We start from the raw sequence: 21,655 nt of genomic DNA, 5'->3' as shown, positions 1-21,655 counted from the left end.
CAGTATTGGTACCTGTCAATTGTCAAAGCTGCGATATTGGTATTGTAAGTGAAAAGTTGTAACAGGACATACCTATTTTGAATCAAAAGAACTTGCATTAGATAAGAGGAAGAAAAATGTTTTTTATAATATCGGACATAAAAATTGATTTCTATATAAAGCAGGAAGAAAAATGTAGTATTGATTACAAAAACATTCCTTCTCTCACACAAAGAAATTACAAAGCAATCTCTTTGGTTTAAAAAGAGAATATTTTGCCCTGCGACAACAAGACAGTACACAACTGCTCCCAATGTGTTGATGATAAGCTGCCTACAAGCTGGTAGCAATGATGGTGACAGTAAAGTCAGGTTGCTGACTGACTGAGGTTGACTTAATGAGAGTATGCGGAACCTCTGGAAGACACACACACTAACATATCGCACATGCAATAAATGTGCCAAAGATCAAAACAGCCTCTGGGCAAATAGTTCTTCCCTAGCCACATTACTTCAGAGTCACAGTGAAGCAACTTAATACCATCTGTTTTGTACCTCCATCTTCCATAAATGCTTTTTAAATGAGTAAGGGAATACTGGTACGATGACATACCTCCTACTCAAACCAGCACAAAATCATTACAAGTCACCTTGGCAGCTTTTAGCATCATCTAAATGCTACAAGTCACCACCAAGAATATGTCTAAAACATTAAAACTGCACCTGGCATTTGGATGAATCATTACCTCCCGGCAAAGATAAAAATATTACATATAATACACAGCCCTCCTCTGTAATGAATGATGGCTACTAGGGGACTCCTGGAAAACTTGACATCTGAGACAGGCTTTTGACATAAGAAAACTATTGCTCTAAAAAAGTTTGTGTGTAAAGGGCATTTTTTTCTTTCTTTTTTCCTAGCCAAATGTTACGTATTTCCTCTTAGAACTGAGCCATTTTTGTGTAACAGATAATGAGTTCCGCCTTGAGATAATGGCATGTTTATCCACATGAATTAGAGAAATTTACAAACGTTTACAGAGCCTCAAATGCAAATAAAAGGACACCATTATAGAGAATGCACAAAGCAAATACTGCACACATGCTTAGTTTGCCATTTTGATAGTCCCATATATTGAGAAACTAAATGTTTGCCCATTAATTCCCACACCAACAATGTGAAAAGGATAAATAATGAAGGACACCAAGAATAAATCTGTAAAAAACAGGACTAAACCTAGTTTTAAAACCAAAACTGCTCTCTGGAAAATCCAAGACAATACTTAGAGTATGTATTTAATTATGATAGTTGATCCCTTTTATTTTACATGTTGTTTTTTTTTTTCTTTCAACCAATATTCATATAAACTTTTAACATGCCCTTTAAAAGAGATTTTATTAGACAAAGAAAATTTAGGCTCTACCAAAAAAATACAAGATTAAACAGAAATTACATGTAATTTAGAGTTTTGTTATGAAATTTCACACTTTAAACAAATCCATTTTACAGCTGAATGTATAATTTTTTTGAGGCGTTAAAAGTGTAGCTCATTTGCATGGTTAATATTCGGAGCAGAATTCATAATTTGTGAGAGGACAGTAGAGAACAAAAAAATTTCACTCATACTTTGAAGTCCAGTGGAATCCACTTAAAAGGAATGAATTGCACTCTAAAGGACATAGAGCATTACAACTCAGCACTGAGAAAATCTTAAATGCCTCAATTAAATGCAATCCTTGAAAATCAGGTTTATGAAAGTTACTTTTAACAAATCAGAATTTGTAATTCAATAACACGAAGACCAAATGGAGTTACAAAATATCTTTGTTTATACACATTGGACTTTAGAGAAAATTAAAACAGTATGCTTTATATAAGCATGCACAATGTGTACCAGATAGATAGATGATAGATAGATAGATAGATAGATAGATAGATAGATAGATAGATAGATAGATAGATAGATAGATAGATAGATAGATAGATAGATAGATAGATAGATAGATAGATAGATAGATAGATAGATAGATAGATAGATAGATAGATAGATAGATAGATAGATAGATAGATAGATAGATAGATAGATAGATAGATAGATAGATAGATAGATAGATAGATAGATAGATAGATAGATAGATAGATAGGGTCATTACTTTTTATTGTATGTATATCTTGTTTGTCATGCTTCATTCCTGCTGGGGTTGCAAGTGGTGCTCCAGCTGTCAACATACGAGAGGCGGGGTGCACCCTGTACAGGTCGCCAGGCCATCGTAGGGTTACACAGAGACAAACAGGATATACAACATTTCACGCACACATTCACACCTAATGAGAATTTAGAGAAGCTAATTAACCTAACATCATGTTTTTGGACTATGGGAGGAAGCTGAAGTACCCAGAGAGAACCCACGCATGCACAGGGAGAACATGGAAACTCCATGCAGAAAGACCCCGGGCCAGGAATTGAAACAAAAACCTTCTTGCTGCAAGGCAGAAGTGCTACCCACTGGTCCAGTGAGCAGCCCTGATATCAAATCATTAAGGCTAAAAAAAATTTGAGATCTTATGACATACCACACCGACTGATGAAACAATTTATACACAACGGGATGCTTAATTTTTACTGATGCAATTAGGATAAATGGACTTCAGCAATGAATAATTTTTTAGGAAAAAAAATGAAATGTTAGAAGTGTAAATATACAGTCATATATTTATATTACTGTTTTCATGTATTTTTTACTGTTTTCAAGTCTGCACTTTAAAAAAAGGAAATTTGTCTGGAGAACTGTTCTTATCGAAATTTATTTTTGTTTACATTTGTGTACACAAAATGACAAAATAAAATCTGTCTCTAAGGATACTTTAATTAGAGGCACTGATATTACAATATAAAAAGACCTAAAAACTGCAGCAGGGTGGTTTTTAAACCTAAAGGTTGCCATGGTTTTTCTAAAGGGATTTTGCTGGTAAAAATGTTTAAGTCTGGTGCTCATTAGTCCCTAAATTAATATTGAGCTCAAATAAAATTAGAAAGGGGATTTATTTCCAGTAGAACAAACAAACATTTTATAACTGCCTCTATTACTTAGCTATTGTTTTCTTTATCTAGAGGTTATTTGATAACCTGAGGAGGGAACTAATATCGCCAACAAGAACATACTACAGTACATGGTCTTTGTTTATCTTTTCTTGACTGCCTCAACACAAACTGAAATGCATGAAAAGATAAAGGTATGCATAGAAGCTAACAGATGGTGTGAATCTTAGCCATGCAAATATTGCTCAGAAGTGAACACATTAAAAGGAACACCGCTGTGAGAGGTGTTAGGAGGCGCCATGGTGGGAGTAAAACTGTTCAGTTACTGAAGCAATACAGACAGGAATGTACACCTGGATAATCAGTGCTTGGAGCTCTGTGACCTATGTTTAGAAAATAATCATTCATCATCATCACTTCACTGTTCATTGATTAAGAACTTGCAAATACTGTACATGGAACTCACCTAAAAACTTGCCAATCAACAAGCCGTGTAAGACACTGTGTTATTATAAAACATACTTTTGATGTCTGAAATTTATATTTTCCCCAATAAATTATTTAGAAGTTATTTAAAGCAAAAAAGAAACATTTCATTGGCTTGGTTTCTTTTTGTGATTTATGACTTAATGCATTCGTAGAACCAGTAAAAATATGCAAAAATAAATTTATTTTTAGATGAAACTCCATAGATAAACAACTCATGCTTCATCTGAAAAGCATGCATTTGTAAGCACTGGGTGAGCTTTCTGGCTGAGCAGGAAGCATTAATGAATGCAATCTCTAAAACACCAGAAAACAAGAGAAAACCCTGCAGTGAGCACTTGCCTTCATCCGGCAGTGGTAAATTGACTATTTGGTGATACAGAATTAAGGACATTTTTACGATCAGTACAATATGCAAAAAAGTGCATTTGTCATGTTTGATTTACTGCATTTGGTGAAGGGTGTAATTCATGTGAAAATACATATTACATTACACAACTAAATGAGTCATAAACTAAACCACACTTTTCAAATGCATCTTAAAACTACTTTATAATGCTATTCCTTCATCAAAATCATGCACAAAGTGGTATTTCCCTTGATTCAATTATGTCTGAGTATTCCTCATGAACTCTGCTCTCTAAGGAGTAGCCCCTCCTTGCTCCATGGAAATGAGAGGTCATCCCCGTCTTACACAGGAAAGTGTTAACCTTGCCCCACCAGGAACTACCCGCCTTAACCTTACTGTGCCCACATAAACAGCCATTTTCTCCAATATGGCAGGGGTCATGTGAGATAGAGCATAATGATTCCGGCTCAAAGTTGAGACAAAACCTGTGTTCTAATGTCTGCCCTAAACCCTAAATCCTTTAATCACTATATAGGTGAATACATAGTGGAATTTTTAGTGAACTCAATTAACTGACCTTTCAGAAAAATGATCACTACTTTTCATTCCTCGTCTGTCAAAAAATGCCCGTGCCATTTTTTATTGTTATTGTGACTGCCACTAACCGATCTGCCCCGCAAGCACGATCCGTACCATCAGGTCATTTGTGCATGCGCAACCGGATATACATCCGGGTTTCCATAAATAATGTAAATATAGTAATAATATCTTATCTAATATCATATCTATCATTACATATATTTCTATCACTAAATAATGCTAACACACATCTTTAAGACATTTTTTATGACTTTTCTGAGACAATTTCGATGCTTTTTCTATTCTCTCCGATAAACTGCTTGTGGCATCATCACCAGGCATGTTCAAAGTAGTCTGGTAATATATGATTAAACCATGTTTATCTGCATTTTAGTTGTTTCTTTCTTTCTTTAGGTTATGTACTATACACCATGAAAAGAAAAAACTAAAAAAAGAATAGAGTTACCGTAAATTCTCTAATATTGGCCTGTATTCCATTAGCGGCCGGGACTCTAACATTGGCCGGTCTCGCTGTCAGAGGAGGTAAATAATGGCCGGTCTCTAAAACAGGCCGGGGCTATAAACGTTTTTTCTGGGCATACCTCAACATTATACTTGTGGTAGTAACATACAAGTACCACAGCCCTGCGCAGCTGGACGACAGGCCCTGACTGCTGCCCGTCTGCGCGAGGAAGAGAACAGACACGCAGCAGAACATGAGGAGGAGCGCGAGTGATGAGGAGATTAAAGGGAGAGATGAAGAGGAGGAGGAAACTGAGGAGGATTAAACAGAATTGGAGGATTTTTTTTTTCTTTTTTACTTCAAACCAGGCAAGACATGGTAACTGTACTTTTTCAATAAATGAACCTAGTGTTTTATAGGTTCAAATAGACACAAAATCTCATTTTTATTCATTCCACTGGTAGTCTGTTTTGCTCAAATAGCAATAGAGGCCTGTCTCTAATTCTGGCCTCTTTCCAATAAAGGCCTGGACCGCGATGCACTTGAGTGAAATAAAGGCCCGGGCCTATATTAGAGGATTTACGGTATGTTTTAATCCAAAGTGTCAGGAATCCAGTTTGTGTGGTCTGTTTTGTGTCTGTCTGTCCCTCCACCACCAGGTGGCGCCCTGTCATTGTTGGTCCTCCCTGCACTCCTGCGGCTCTTTGGATCATTATCTGGAGGAGTACTTAAGCAGTGGACTGTCCCTACCTTGACGCCAGAGTGTTTGCCAGTTTTGGGTACTCTAGCCATGCTTAGATTAGCAGAGTCTAACCTGAGTCTTTGTTTCACTGAGCCTAGTTGAGTTTTTGTTTCTCTGAACCTAACCTTGTTTTTGTCTTTGCCTTTGGCAGGAAGTCCTCCTGCGTACTGGATGTTTGGCCTTCTTCCCCTGGAAGGATTGTTTACAGAGTTCACACTGAGCAGGGGAGAAACCTCCACATAGGCCGTTCAAGTCCCTCATGGAAATCCAAGTGACAGTCCGCTCCGTTGCTCTTCCGGGTCCTAAGTATGTCTACCAGTCCATTCTTCAACAAGTCCCCTCTTCTCAGGATCGACCCACACATTTTGGATTCAAAGTGAGAGAAGAATCTAGGTATTTGTTCAGGCTTCAGATGCGCCATGATAAAGAGGCGTCATGCAATGGTCAGCAGCACATACTATAAAGGAGTGTTTTTCTTATGGCTGGATAAAGAAAACTCATATTTCATAACAAATTATTACCCACATAGTGCTAAAGGAATTATTACATCATGAATCTAAAGAAAGTAGTGTGGCCAAAAACACCACTATTTGCAGAATAAACCAATTTGGGAGCTACAGCTAGTGTGCGGATCCATCTTTGTCTTATCTATGTTGCCTTCATAGTCTGGCACTAAGTCTTAACTATCTCAGGATGTGCGGGATTTTTGAACCCTTTTTGTAAGAAAAGAACTCTTATTTCGTAACAAATTAATACCCACATAATACTAAAGGGATTATCACATCCTATTCATCCCTATAGTTAAAAGGCTGTTAGAAAGGCTTAGAAAAGCATGATATATGACCTTTAAGCAAAATACATTCATTGATTATGATGTCACCTTTATATTGAAATGTTATGACTATAATGTATGTTCTAAGTTAAATAAATTCATTTAAAAGTGTGTTTCACACTTTTTTCCATGCTGTTGTGTTCCTATTTTTTTTTTTCACTTCTTTTGTTGTTTTTTAGGGAGAAAATACATCATTAAAAAGATCTTCAGATGTTTACTGTAGAATCTTCCCTTGATTGAAGAACATAAAATGCAACCTAAAACAATAATGATCGGGTAAGCGACAGCTGCTGGTTAATGACAAATTATTTTAAAGGGTAATTTGAAAAACAAAATCTTTCATGGATGTAAGCATTTTGATTTCAACTGGATTTTTGGTAGTTTCAATGAGTATCAGCATTAAAATGACCATTCAAACATAAATGATGTAGTAGGGTGCTAAGACAGAAAGAGATGCTAAGTTAAAAATAAACAAAGCTTCTGCATTTTATTAAGGGCTATTATATTAGCACTTTTCCATTAGGGAAATGAACAAATACAAAAAAAAAAAAAAACATAACTGTATATTTGGGCACAAATAACAAGTATTGCTGTTTCTGTAAATTAAATTTATCATAGTAGTTTAAACTCTGATGATTATATTTCTGTACTCATAGGCAGTGTATCTAAAGGAAAAAGAAAATTGCAACATGGTAGGTGATTTTCTTCCCTCTTTCTGGAGTGCAAATTTTAGAACAACTCAGGCGTTGCCATTTGATGTATTGTGAGATCAGCTGGGTTGCCTCTGCACTTTGAGGTTACAAATATAAAGGCAGCATGAATAAAAGGCAGCATGAATAAAAGCTAGCATGGCTCCACAAGTAACTTGTCATACAAAGTAGGAAGATTCTGGGTTCTGAGGTCTTTATCCCAGCCTCATGCTTTCAGGTAAGGCGTTGAAATGTCAGGATAGAATGAAATCTCATCTCCATTCTATAACAGATTGTATTTCTCATTACAATTTCATGTTAAAACACTACATTTATCCACCGTAATGACCCAACACATCACAGTAATAACAGCAGAAAATTGCAGTTACATAGCATAACTTATTTTTTTTCTCTGAATTGCATGGTAGTTCCTCATAACATGACATGAATCGGCAAAGCTACTTATTTTTCCTGCAACGACCCGGTCTTTTCTCAGCAGTACAGTCAACTTCCAACAACCATAAAGCAACCACCTTGATTTAAATTGTCCTTTGAATGATGCCTATCCTAAATACAGCTCCCACCTCATAATCTCCATCATTTCCTTCAATTACATTCCCAGTCCCCAGGCACCAACCAATCTCTGGTTTCTTTTCTGGTTTTAAAGCCACACACTGTCTGTTGCTCTTAATAACAGTGACAGCCTTCTGTCCTTTCTCCTAGCAAGCTGTTAAATGCTGTGAGGTGAGAGCAGATGACCAAGTGCAAAAGAAACCAAGAGGGAAAATATGTAAGCATGTGTGTGTGTATAGCTAGATTATTACCTGTTCTTTGACAGATGCCAGGATTGACGATGCTGTCTCCGTCTCAGGTCTGTCTCCGTTGGAGGCAGGCATCACAGGGGCAACCATAGCCCCCTTCTCCTGCTCTGCTGGCTGGTCTGGCACTGGCATTGCTAATAATAAAACAAAAATAGAGCAGAAATGTGTATGTTTAAAAAAGAGCATGCTTAACAATCAAATTTGTTATGAGGCTATCCATAGAAACTTATATTTAAATAAACACCATCCACAAAGAAATTTGCCATTGTGCTCAACAACCCTGAGTTCACAGTGACTGGTTGGGGCACGTAAATAAAGCAAACAAACAACTATTTCATTAATTAATCTACAATACACTCAAGCACACAGCTCAACTTGTCACATTCAGTGTGTTACTTTACAAACAGAGGTCCTGGTAGACTTGTTAAAATGTGATCCCCCACTTACCACATTTAAAATACTCTATCTAGGCAAGTGATACATGTTGGAAAAGGAATTTTAAAGACAAGAATCAGTTTAGTGATTGCTATCTAGGGAAAAGAAGCACACATAGCATGTGGATCTGTGTTAAACCCACATGAGTTGCTTAAGCACCATCTAACCAAATATGATCATTAAAATCGGTCCAGCATGGATTCTCCTGACCACCCCCAACGCCTTTGATGTTTTACAAACAGCCGTATTCATTAAGTATAGAATGCTTTACAATGAGGCTCTTTTAAAAGTACCTTAAAAATGTAAGCAGTTAATAATTATGCTATTAATTAGGCAACATTCCTGTATCAAAAAACACTGTATTTGTGGACATGATGTAATATTCTACTCTTAAAAATGGTATTTCATAAATTGAAAGTGAAAAATCAACCTTGAAAGAATGAAGTTTGCAAAAATAATACTGTGCATTTAATCTAATGTGTTTTGCATGGTGCATTTTGTGTTTGTCCAATCAAAGTTGGTCATAAATGTGAGACAACATAGCTGGTCTGCAAATCAAATACATATTCATTCCCATGGCCTCCAAGCTAACTGTAAAACAGGCTGCTAGGTAGATAGGACAATGTTTGTAAATAAAATATGCGACTAAGAGGCCCCGCGGATAGTAATTTTCACTCTCACTGACAAACACTACTTCTGTGTCTGGCATCTCCCCTCCTGAGTGAAGATGAGTCACCGCAGCCTGGCTCCTAAACAACCAGAAACCCCGACAAAGAGCAAATTAGACGTGCTGGCTGGCACTCACATTTTTCCTGAATGAAACAGCCAAATCTGGAAGCTGAAAGACTTCTTACTGCTTTAGTGGAATCATACATTTGTTCTCAAGGGAATAGCTCTTGGAATGAACCAGTGGCCAAACACAGAACGACCTTGTTAAAATACTAGCAATGTAACTAAATCGTTTGGACAGCACAACTTCTGCTTTACATTTTACATAATTCCTAAGAGGAATTTTTTCTTTTTTTACTTTAAGTTTAACAAAAATGAAAATATATATTATTTATTACTTGGTTGAACATGTTATCCAGGTGAAGCATAAAATTCATGGTGGATTTAAAAATACATTGCAATTAAAAGGTGAACTGCTTAGAAATGCTGAGTTAAGAATATATTTTATAAAAACTAGAATGCCCTTTTAGTGTTTCCAAAAATAGTTTTACCCATGACAAACCAAGTTCTTGATAGCTCAGCACTGAAAATTAGGAACTTAACTGAAATGATAAGGTAGATATTCTTCATTCTTCATGATTTCTTATAAAATAAAGTCTTAAATAACGAATAGTTCATGGTTTGAAATGCCAGTGAACATACTGGTTACAACATCATGTAGTATGTGCATCAAGGCATATTACCACCTTATCTAAGTGTGCAGTCCTTCCAGGAAATATTCACAGCACTACACTTTTTCCAGATTTATTTATGATACATTCTTATTCCACACAGCATCAGGTAAAGTCTCTCTCCTCAGAAATCTATACACAACACCCTGACAGTGTAAAACAAAAAAGTGGTTTGGTAGCAATCAGAGCCTCAAGTCTTTTTGGGTATGGTGCCACAAGTTTTGCTCACCTATCTTTGGGAAGTTAGGCCTATTATTCTTTACATCTTTAGTTCTATCAGCTTGAGGCAAATACTGAACTGTGACTCCAGCACCCTAAGCAGGATTTTATCCAGGATGCCTGCATATTGCTTCATTTACTTTTCACTCTTACCTAACTAGGCTGCTGGTTCTAAAAAAAAAAAACTAAATCCCCATAGCATGCCACTGCCACCTCTATGCTTCACAGGATGGTTTAGGCTTCTAAACATGATGCTCTGTACACCATTGAGTTCAGTCCTTGTCTCATCAGATCAGAACTTGGTCTTTGATTGTCTGAGAGTACTTCCCGTGCCTATTTGGTAAACTCCAGACAGGATGCCATGTGCCTGATTGGTGGATTGCTGCAGCGATTGGTGCCCTTCTAAAATGTTCTCGTTTCTCCACAGAGGAACAATGAAGCTCTGACAGAAGGACTATGGGGTTCTACATCACCTCCTTGCCTTAACCCCCAGATTCAACATTCTCCATTTTCACTCCACTGTTACTTAATGAGAACAGATCCACATTATCTTTTAATCCTCCATCTTTTACCATCAAAATACAAAATATGTTCCACTCAGGCCCTCTTGGCTACGGCCGGACCTCCCACGCATGCTCTCTTCGAAGTTCACAGAACTTTGAGCAAAACTTGATGGTATATCATGGATGTAGTAGGCGTTGCTTTTCACAGACATGCTGAGCCGGTCTGCAACTGACCTGACATGGACAGGAAGGGAGGATGAGGGATCTGGGAGTAAGACAGTATACAGAAATGTATGTGTCTCTCCTAATTACATCCAATTAAAGGAGAATTCCGGTTTTTAACACTTTTAGCCCATTTTCTGTAGTGTCCAGGATGAAATCGAATGATCGACACCAAAATTTTGACAATTGGTCCTGTCTCTGCTTTTTGGCTCATTTAGAATCCACCCCTGGCTGCTTCAGAATGGCTTTCATAGTGCATGTCCGATAATGTCCTTAAAACAACCTTAAACGTTCTTTTTTTAAAATATGCTACTCACCGGGTCGTCAGCGCTGTTCAATGACGTTCCAAAAAAAGTTTCGTGAAGAAAAAACGTTCCTGTAGTGTTTTATTTAGCATTTTGTAAATCCCATTAAGTTCTGTTGGAATAGTCAATATTCCCCTGCCACCGGAAACGGAAATGGGGCCTGTTTACACAGTTGTAGTCTTTTCGCTTCACTCTGTGTACTCCGACGTCGAGAATCAAGAATCCACCTTTCATATTCCATTTTCAGAGTTTTTTAAAGTGTTTAACAGAGACGTTATCACCTCGACGTCGGAGTACACAGAGTGAAGCGAAAAGACTACAACTGTGTAAACAGGCCCCATTTCCTTTTCCGGTGGCAGGGGAATATTGACTATTCCAACAGAACTCAATGGGATTTACAAAATGCTAAATAAAACACTACAGGAAAGTTTTTTCTTTACGAAACTTTTTTTGGAACGTCATTGAACAGCGCTGACGACCCGGTGAGTAGCATATTTTAAAAAAAGAACGTTTAAGGTTGTTTTAAGGACATTATCGGACATGCACTATAGAAGCCATTCTGAAGCAGCCAGGGGTGGATTCTAAATGAGCCAAAAAGCAGAGACAGGACCAATTGTCAAAATTTTGGTGTCGATCATTCGATTTCATCCTGGACACTACAGAAAATGGGCTAAAAGTGTTAAAAACCGGAATTCTCCTTTAACTGAATATACCACAAGTGGAGTCAGTTTAACCTTTAGAAAGACCTCAAGGATGATCAGTGGAAATAGTATACACCTCAGCTCACTTTTGAGCTCAAAGGCCAATAAAGGAAGTGAATATTTGCATAGGTGTGAATTCTTAGTTTTGGTTTTTAATAAAATTTGTAAAAATCTAAGAAAAAAACCAAAACATTTTTTACACATGAGGAGAAGAATTTTCAGCAAAAAGATTTGGAATAAGGATTTGACCTAGATAAATATGGAAAAAGTGTCCAGATGCTCTGTGATTATTTGGACAAAACGTCAATGCTATTCAAGCCACTCAGCCAGGTACATTTGTTCATGCTCAATGCTGGTTAGAACACCTACATCAAATGGATGTTGAAATGTAAATTAAATGTAAAGTCTTACTTGGTAAAGATCTAAACAAGCTCTGGAATTAATTTTCTTAGCATTTATTGACAGAAAATGTTATAATATGAGCTCATAAGATTAAACCCAATAAATACACGCTACATTGTGTCATATCCACAATGCTCGGTATATCAACCAGCAATTACACGTCTGCCTGTCCTCGAGAAATGCTGTCTCGTAAGACAGGATTATCTTAATGACCTCCAAAAAAAAAAAAAAACAACCCTGGAGTACTTGTACTTTGGAGACACCACATGCATCAAAACATATCTTGCCTGTGGAAACCAGTAATTCAATATATAGAGCACAGAAAGAGTCTTTCTGATTAGCATCCAGCAGGTGCTTTGCTCAGAAAATTGCAAAGTTGGCTCACTGTATATTGGCTGCTGCAGGGGTAATTCCGGTGCCAACACATTTACCATCATAAGTCATAACACAGTGGCACCACAAAGCTATTGTTCAATAGACATACTCCGTCCTGCAGGGTACAAAGTCACAAAAACCTTCAATTGGGTTTTTGTAGCTCTTCAATTGTATCTCATCTTAAGTGTTTAAATAAAGACTGACTTTCCATTGAATTGGTAAGGAGTGATCATCTGACATTTTAATCGGTCAAATCTGAGACTGAAAAAAAAGCTTTTTCTTTTACACAACCTGAATTTAGACTCAGTGTTATTCTAATCTTCTTTGAAAAAGCAAAGCACGAGGCAACAAAAACATTAAAAATAAGAATAAAGGTTCCTTTTTTACTTAGATGTTTTAAGTAAGCTAATGTGGTGTGTATATTTGAATGATAATGAATTTAGACCTGCAGGTTCTGCGTTGCACACTTCACAGTGCAAAAACAGAGCATGGACAACAGATGATTACATTTAAAGGATCATTTACAGGTTAATTAGGATAAACAGCACCTGACTCACTTATAATTTGTTTCAGACATCGATGTAATCTTATTCAGGTTTCAGGGAAATGTGGAGTGTATTCCTCATGCCAATTAGAAAGAGGTAGGCTAAACCCTGAACAGGTTAGTGATCTTAGAATCAAATCTACACATAACCATGCACTAATTTCTAGGGTTTATTTTTAATGACAAATTCAAATATTAATTATTTATCCTGACAATTATGGATACACACTGCCAAGGAAACACCTCCATGACTCAAAAAACCTGCAAAGTTCCTAGAGTATTTATTTAAATCAGAGAACTGTTCCTGCGATAGAGCAATAATTTCATTTGAGCTCTAGAATAAATAACTGTTACCAAAAATGTTAAAACATTTCATGAATGATCAAACTACTGCTAGCAATACTGGGACAGAGTTTCAGGTCTGCTCAGTGGAAAAAGTGGGTAGCACTGCTGCCTTGCAGCAAGAAGGTTCCGGGTTAGATTCCTGGCCCGGGGTCTTTCTGCATGGAGTTTGCATGTTCTACCTGTGCATGCATGGATTCTCTCTGGGTACTCCGGCTTCCTCCCACAGTCCAAAAACATGACTGTTAGGTTGATTGGCTTCTCTAAATTCTCCTTAGGTGTGAGTGCGTGTGTGAATGGTTGTTTGTCCTGTTTGTCTCTGTGTTGCCCTGCAATGGACTGGCGACCTGTCCAGGGTGTACCACACCTCTCGCCCATTGACAGCTGGAGATAGGCACCAGCACCCCTCGCAACCCCGGCAAGGATAAGCGTGATGGAAAATGAATGGATGGATGGATGGATGGATGGATGGATGGATGGATGGATGGATGGATGGATGGATGGATGGATGGATGGATGGATGGATGGATGGATTGGACAGAGTTTCAAAACCAGCAAATAAATATCTGAGATATAATTCTTGAGTCGTGTTAAGATAATTGCAATACTGTCATTTAGTTTGATTAAACCTTTACTGCCTACTGCCTCCAACAAATATATAGAACTATAGACCTATCAAAATACATATATGATAATACAATGGTAAAAAAGGACATTCATACCCTCAGTTTGGAGACTTTGCAAGTCTGACGTTAGCTTGAAGCTGCACAAGACTGCAGTTTAATGCACCCACCTTCCTCTCAAATCCTCTGGCTTTATAAACAGCTGCATTGCCTCGATCTTAAAGAACAAGAAAAAAATCTCTACTTTTTGTCCGCCACTACTATTTTTATCATCCACAGCACATTTAGTTTGATTGTTAGAATTAAGCACTGTAAATCGGCTGAGGATTAATATAAATTGCCTATTTCCCTAACATTTCTAATCTGCGCTTGCAGGATACACATGATCTCCTCCTTTTATGTCATAATTTCCTACTTTTTCATAAACTTATCATCCTTAAAAAGTGACCATAATTCGGAAATCTCAGCTGAAATTAGATTTAAAAGAACAAGTGCTTATGATCACTGCAGTTAAGGCAATTCTCTTTAACAGGGTGTGTAGAACATGTTGCAAAACTTTATGGTAGGTTGGTGATCTACTACAAATTTGTACTAGAAAAAAGATAATTGAAAATGCACCTTAGGTTGGAAATAATAAACCAAACAGCAACAAAGCGCCCAGCTTTTAAGGTACAGCATAGATCTGCTTTTCTACTGCTCATCATAAAGATATGATTTCACCTTTTACATACTCTGAATCCTCTGAGACTACCCTAAAAGCTGTGTTTGAGAAAAAGACAAAAATACACCCTTGAGAGGTTAGGAAAAAAAAAAAAAAAAAAAAACTTACTTTAACATACTTTAAAAATTGGAGCTTCAGAATAACGCAATTAAATAAATGAGGGTTGATTCTTTTCAAACTTCTAATATGCATATTTTACTAGTTTTTTTTAAATCCATTTCATCCATGCTGGGTTTTTATGTGCTCAGGTTTTGAAAGTAATTAAGCGCAATATAAAAGCAATATAATTCCTGTAGCAGAAGCAATAAAGTCTTTGGATTATGGAACGTAATAATACTGCATGAATTATTTTTGGCTACAAGCAGGCCTATTGTGTAAACTGAGAAAACAATAAAATGCTGCTATAATGTTCTGTGACTCAGTTAACAAATTCGTTCCTACATTTTTAAAGAGAAAACAAGAGATAACAAAGCTAAATTATGAACAGTATAACATGACACTCCTCATTCATAGCAAATGTTTTATTCTAATGGCACTACCTACCTTATTAGTCAGTTGAGTATGATGAAACAAAACACATATCTGTCAAATAGACTTAAAGGAAGAGCTGAAACACCTACTCATACTGCATAGAAGCCTTATAAAAGGCCTGTAATGTAGCAGAAACAAATTTACTCTGATGTTACATCTTAAATTACATTACCTTAAATATGAAGACAGCTATGACTTAACACCAGTATGCAACTCATAGTAATTAGCAAGGATAGTGTCAGCTTTGCACTAGAGAGTACCAAAACCAGTTAATTAGTAATACTGAGGTTGTTTTGTCACATAAAAATACCCATTTAATAATTAGGCAGCAAAAAACAATAGTGAACAGATTATTTCCAATATGTTTTTAATCCATGCATACAGCAGCCCTAAAAAGACTGAGAAGAACAGCTTTGACTAAACACCACATGCTTAGCTTTCAGTTCCCTTTAGAATGCAACTAACATACCTAAATCCAAATTTTACATTACAAGAGTATTTACAGTATTATATTCATATCAAGGTGTCTCTTGCTGTGTTAATAATTAACTTACGATTTAGCTGTGCCCTTTTTAAATCAACTAATGATCAGCTAATGGGTTTTCCAAGGGGCCCTCTAGCTTTAAATGAACATGACTCTGTTTAATTTGAAACAATTTACATTATTAAATGTTTACTACATTCCATTTTCATTATTATTCAGTATTATTTTCCATAATAGTAAATTGATTGGAACATTTGGCTTTAAATCGCAACATTAAGCAGGCCATGCATAATAAGCATAAATATAAACATATCAAAAAATAATGAATGCAATCTGTTTCAAAACTATTGATATTATGTCATTTTTTTAGAATATTATCCAATATTCCAATACAATCTGTAGAGTGCCCTAAGCATCGTCCTCCATTAGATTTACATGGTCACTAACCTGTGTTTCCTTTCTGCAGAGTTTCCTGTGATAGACACCCTAGCCGCTGCTACTCCCATCCACCAGGTTTTAGATAAACACTTTTTGAATAATCCCACTGTCAGTCTTGCCTGAATACTGGGTCCTTTGTTCTGATTAGTGACAGCTACATACTCCATTATTCATTCTCTCCGCTTGTTTTTGACACAACATCTGGCCAGAACTTATTTCTTGCTGGATGAAGCACTACTGTACTGTGGGGTAGACTTCAATAGCTGAGCTTTTTGTGGAAAGCTGTTCTGGCGGGGTATGTAGAACCCTTAAAGCAACACTTGGTCCTTTAACCTTAGCTACAGGTTTTTTTTTTGTATGTTTGAGAAACTGCTTGATAACATAACTCTTTTGATATACTGGATTCCATCTAAGAGTCTCAGAGGAAGGCTGAATATGGATGCCGCACTTTTGGGATTCTTTTACTCTTTTTACCTCAGAATTAATATCTTGCATATCAGACATAAAATCACACTGAAATCTATTAAAGTTTGTAATAATTGGGAAAAAATCCAAGAACGAATTTCAAAAGAAAGAAAAAAAAGAAAAAAAAGACACCCTGTTCCAACCAAGCAACCAACAGATGCACAACACTCAGTGGCATAAGCCACAGACATCAAGATTTTATGCTATTAGACACAACACTAGCAGAGAGCACAAGATAAACTCTGTCTCTCTTGCTCTTCACTCCAGGCACTTTAGGCTGATCGCCTGAGGGAAGATGCGGAAAGTCTTCAAAAAAACGGATTATCCAGACATAGCTTGAGAGAGGTTGCCATCCTCCTGTAACCTATCTGCTATTGGAAAAAATCTCCATGCAATCTTAGCTATTCTCTCACTTCAAAGTTCTCATTTCCTCGTGGAGGGCTGCATTTTTCTTTTGTGAAAAAAAAAATAGAACATTAACCAGCATGGTTTTTAGAATGGAATCTTCAAACCAGTTAGACCCATCCTGTAGCATATAAATTCATCTATACAGCAAATTAGTAATTGTAACTGAGGATGGTTAAACGTTTGTAACATCCCCAAATTTTGCATTTGAGCACCTGAGATATAAAAGAGAGTTAAAAGGGCTGCAGACAACAGTGATATATATTTTGCAAACAGGTGAAACATGTGTAATAATAAACACTAGATTAACAGATATGCAGTATAAGGAACATTATATATAACATAATTTTTTACAAAATGAGAAAAAAAGTAAGTTTACTTTAACCTCCCGTTCACTTTAATGATTAGTATAAAACAAAATTCCAGTATTAAAGGTATGCCAGATTTAAAAACATAAATTTAATTTTTAAATATCAAAATGACTGGCAGACAGTCTGCTTATTGTAATTGTGATTATATCAGAATATAAACTAGTAAACAGTCTTGTCTATGTAAATCATTGTTCTTCACTGTCTTATCTTCCATAAGCTACTTTTACACAGTGAAAGAACCAGAGGGCCACTCTAGTTTAGTAACATACACAAAACAGCAGAAAATGTGATTCAGTCTGCAGATAGTCTTATAATTGTAAGTTCGAATGGATTCACTTTGATTTTCATCAACTGAATGAGATTTGCTGTGATCAGCTGCAAAGACCTGGTGCTAACACACAGCTTCCACATCCAGTGAAACCAACTGTACCTAAGATTCTGGTCAAGTGTAGGGGGCGTGTGCGGCACAGACTGCAAGATTACAACATCACACAACACGTAGAAAATAAAGCAGTTTCAAACATTTTCAAAGCCTCTTTTTGTAAATGTATATCCCTTTACTGTGCCTCAATGGGGAAATTCATTCTTTGCATTTGACCCTTGGGGAGCAGTGGGCTGCCATTTTGGGCTGCCGGGGAGCAGTGTGGGGTTAAGGGTCTTGCTCAGGAGCCCAGAGTGCAGGCTGTCAGTATCAAACCGGGTACTTAAAACCTTCTCAGAGCACAAGCGCACTGCTCTAACCCACTAGGCAAACACTTATACCCCTTATACCTTGTGATCCTCAATAATTAACTCGCTTAAATGGCAAAATTGCAAATAAGCGGCAGAGTTTGCTCATATGTGCCTGCAAAACACAGCTGGGCAAAACTTGGGAAATGATGAAACTGAGGAGTACCAAGTTTTCCCAGGCAGCAAAGAGTAAATAATTTAAACCTGTACTGCTCCTCCCCTCTCCTGCAGCTCAACCCGGCACTTGTTTGAAAAAAAATTTATAGCATCTTGTTATATTTAAGTTGGCAAAACACAAGCACTCCATTTTATCGAAGCAGGAGAACTTATCATCAGTCTTATTAAGATAAATGATAATATAACTGGCAAACTTTGAGCAGTAGGTCTGGTACATTTAGAAGCACAGGTACTACCGACCTTCTCAGAAAGAAATAGCACTGCTCTAACCACTAGGCCAACACTCCCCATAGGGAAGTGTTTTGACATCCAAGGGAGTCACTATTTTTTTCCCAAGAGTTTTTCACAATCTGTTGACTGAATTGATAATTATCCACTGAATGATTGGTTGTCTCTTGATGTCTATAGCTGCAAACTCTCACCAGTAGGCGCTGTTCACTTTGTTTATGGTGCTAAGGTATATACGTACAAATGTTTGGCTGACAACTATTAGCTAGTGCCCGCCTTCCATAATACTCTTTAAGCCAATCGTAGACACGATAATCACAGTAAGATTCATCTTCAGCTTCTTGATTGTTTTCATAAGAGAAACTGTCGCTATTTTAGCTAAAACCATGTCAATTGCTAAATCGATAGGAGAGTCCTCCAGTGTACCCATGTTTGTAATGATCCAGCAATGCCCTTCTGATTGTCATCATTCCTACATGTCCCGCCCCAAAAAACACTGCTGGCATGTCATTGGTCTGACTCGCTGGTTGCTACAAGACGGACGTCTTAGCAGGAGTCTTTTAAGATAGATTTGTTGTGAGACTGAAAACTCAGATCTTGCAGCGATCCAAGTTGCAGAGCAAGGGTATTTACTGGTAGCTGCTGACGAGTGATGTGTTGAAGACCCCAGATCTAGAGGCTTCCTTCTAAAGAATTGATCACATATCATCCTAAAAGTATTAAACACTTTTTTGTCTGGACTTATTTGACTGCTTAGCGACAGGCTGATTTGAATAAGAGCAGCAAGAAATTTTTGGTTTTCAAGTCAGTAGATTTAACAGTCAGTAGAACATTAAAACTGAAATATGGCTGGAGTTGACGTCTGTCATCTCAGCCTTTCATTATGTGACACCAATGAGTAACAGAAATTTAAAAAATATATATTTTGCCACATTAACATTAACATTAACATTTTTAATGTTATTTAGACTCTAATTACTTTACACTAATTATTGTGTATTTCTAAAATGATACCATTTGTCATTCCTGTGTGACACAGCTTGAAAAAGCTTTAGGAAAACAAATAAAAGCGCTATTGTTGCACACACACCAAGTATCCCTTTGAAGTGTTTAAAGGGAGGTCTAAATTGTGCTAATATGCTGTGTCACATTTCAAAGACAAATTCTTATAATAATGGCTCACTGAAACACAGCCATTCGTGCACATTAGGATACATTTCTAATGACACAAAGCTACTGTTTGAATGTAATACTTTCTCAAGTGAGCGTATTGACCCCGCAAGGATTTGAGGATTAAGGAAAGTTATACCCATGTTGCACACAAACATGAACATAAAACTATTATTTACATAATGAAACCTAATTATTAGGCTGTGTTGTTTACAACGGACAGATGACAAATAAAAAATGACTTTTTACTTATATATGCCAGCCTGTAAAATGATTTAAAACCTGTGAATGCAATCTGATGGCTATCAATCCTACTGATTAAATTGAGACTCATATTTAATGCTTCTTTCCAGTTCCCAAGTTTTATAACAAGCAAAATAGATTTGACAGAAATGTGAGATAAGAAGAGTTTGAGATATATATCGTTACTTATTGGGTGCACCATTTCAGGATCCTCTGGTGCCTGAATATAATTAATTCCAAACATATGGCTAATAATGTTAATGTCAGCAGAATGAGGCAAAGCTTAGAAAATGAAGAAATAATAATTATAATTTTCATACCCAATTTCCCTAGCCAATCATTGCTGTCTTCTACAGGCTGCTCTGCCATTCAAGAATTATTCCCAAAGTGTTGCGCATACGATTGTCTAGGATGATTGATAGCTCTAATTTACCTCCATGAAACATCTAATATGAAAGTCTGAATAATGCATAATTCAGTTAGCAGAACTGGGAGCCGGGAATGGTATATGGTGCATGCATGAGGCAAATTCACATTGACAAACATGCCAAGTGCATGACATGTTCTGATGCAAAAGGTGTTATGAAATGGGATGGTGTGGATAAAAATAACCTGACCTGTTACTCTGTTGTAGATATTTTTAGTGCCTCTGAACAATTTAGAGATTGTGTGGGGTCATTTTTTTCCCAATGGATAGATGGCCTTAAATGAAGAACAGCTTCATACAAAATGGATTTGAAAACATAAATTTGTGATTGGGGAAAGATATATTCCAATTTTCTCTTTTTTTTGTCCTGTTATCTAGCTGGGGAATTAAATGTGAAAAAAGGTAACTTGTCAACCTGACATATGTTATTCTGAGATGTGTTCTGATTTAATAAAATTCTGTATAATGTCTTAGAAACATTGGATTCTTTAAAAAAGCAAATAACTATAAAATGTGTTATAGAACAGGAGCTGCTGAGGTGGGTGTGGCTCCAGTCTTCTGTAGCCTCCGTGATTCACAAGGCTGGTCACAAACATCTGTGATCTGATGCCTGAGGCCTTTTTTGCAGGCTTTGAAAAAGACCCTATAGTGCAAGCCCTCAACAGAGACAGTAACATTGATTCTTTCAATCGATTCCCTTAACTATTCCTGCTTTAGCATTTCTCTCATTCATATTGCCATTTCAACCAAATATTTATTACAAAGTCTTCTATAGAAAATATAAATATGCAATAGCTTACTCTTAAAAGAAAAAAAATATACAGTATAGATCTTCCAGAGTTTGCTGTGGATACAGTCTGTGTGTACATGCCAATACACACATATGCATGGAGGAGTTCAGTCAAGCAGCTGGGAAGCAGTGCGATGGTTGACCTAGATTGGGTGCTGGGTTTGAAGGCAGAAGAAACCATATGCATACAAAGTCAGAAATCTCTACACCAACAGTCTATGAAACCAAGGGAACAGACTGAAATAATACTGCTTTTGATTTTCCAGTTTCTGAATATGTTTTTTTTTTAATGATGTTTTTTGCAGAGTTTAATAAGGCAGTAAGAATAACAAGACTGGAAACTGTCTTATTATTATTGTAGTAGAATATTCCAAATATATTGTCTGTACATCCAGCACACTATTATTTGGCAATTTGACATGAAT

General features: G+C 36.7%; 1 protein-coding gene across 5 annotated transcripts in view; it reads right to left on the bottom strand.

Annotated features, from left to right (window-relative positions):
* ctnnd2a (catenin (cadherin-associated protein), delta 2a) overlaps nt 1–21,655 on the bottom strand; it is a 300,110-nt gene that overhangs the window by 252,688 nt on the left and 25,767 nt on the right. For all 5 annotated transcript variants that reach the window (XM_038286754.1, XM_038286751.1, XM_038286752.1 and 2 more), the window contains exon 2: nt 7,984–8,114. In XM_038286754.1, coding sequence (XP_038142682.1) covers nt 7,984–8,112 — 129 coding nt within the window. In that variant the 5' untranslated portion in view covers nt 8,113–8,114. The remainder of the gene's footprint in view (nt 1–7,983; nt 8,115–21,655) is intronic.

This window comes from Cyprinodon tularosa, unplaced genomic scaffold (assembly GCF_016077235.1).
Source record: "Cyprinodon tularosa strain WSP-4 unplaced genomic scaffold, ASM1607723v1 ctg23, whole genome shotgun sequence".
Lineage (NCBI taxonomy): Eukaryota > Metazoa > Chordata > Actinopteri > Cyprinodontiformes > Cyprinodontidae > Cyprinodon > Cyprinodon tularosa.
The sequence above is the reverse complement of the archived record's forward strand: the minus strand, read 5'-3'. Positions and strand labels throughout refer to the sequence as shown.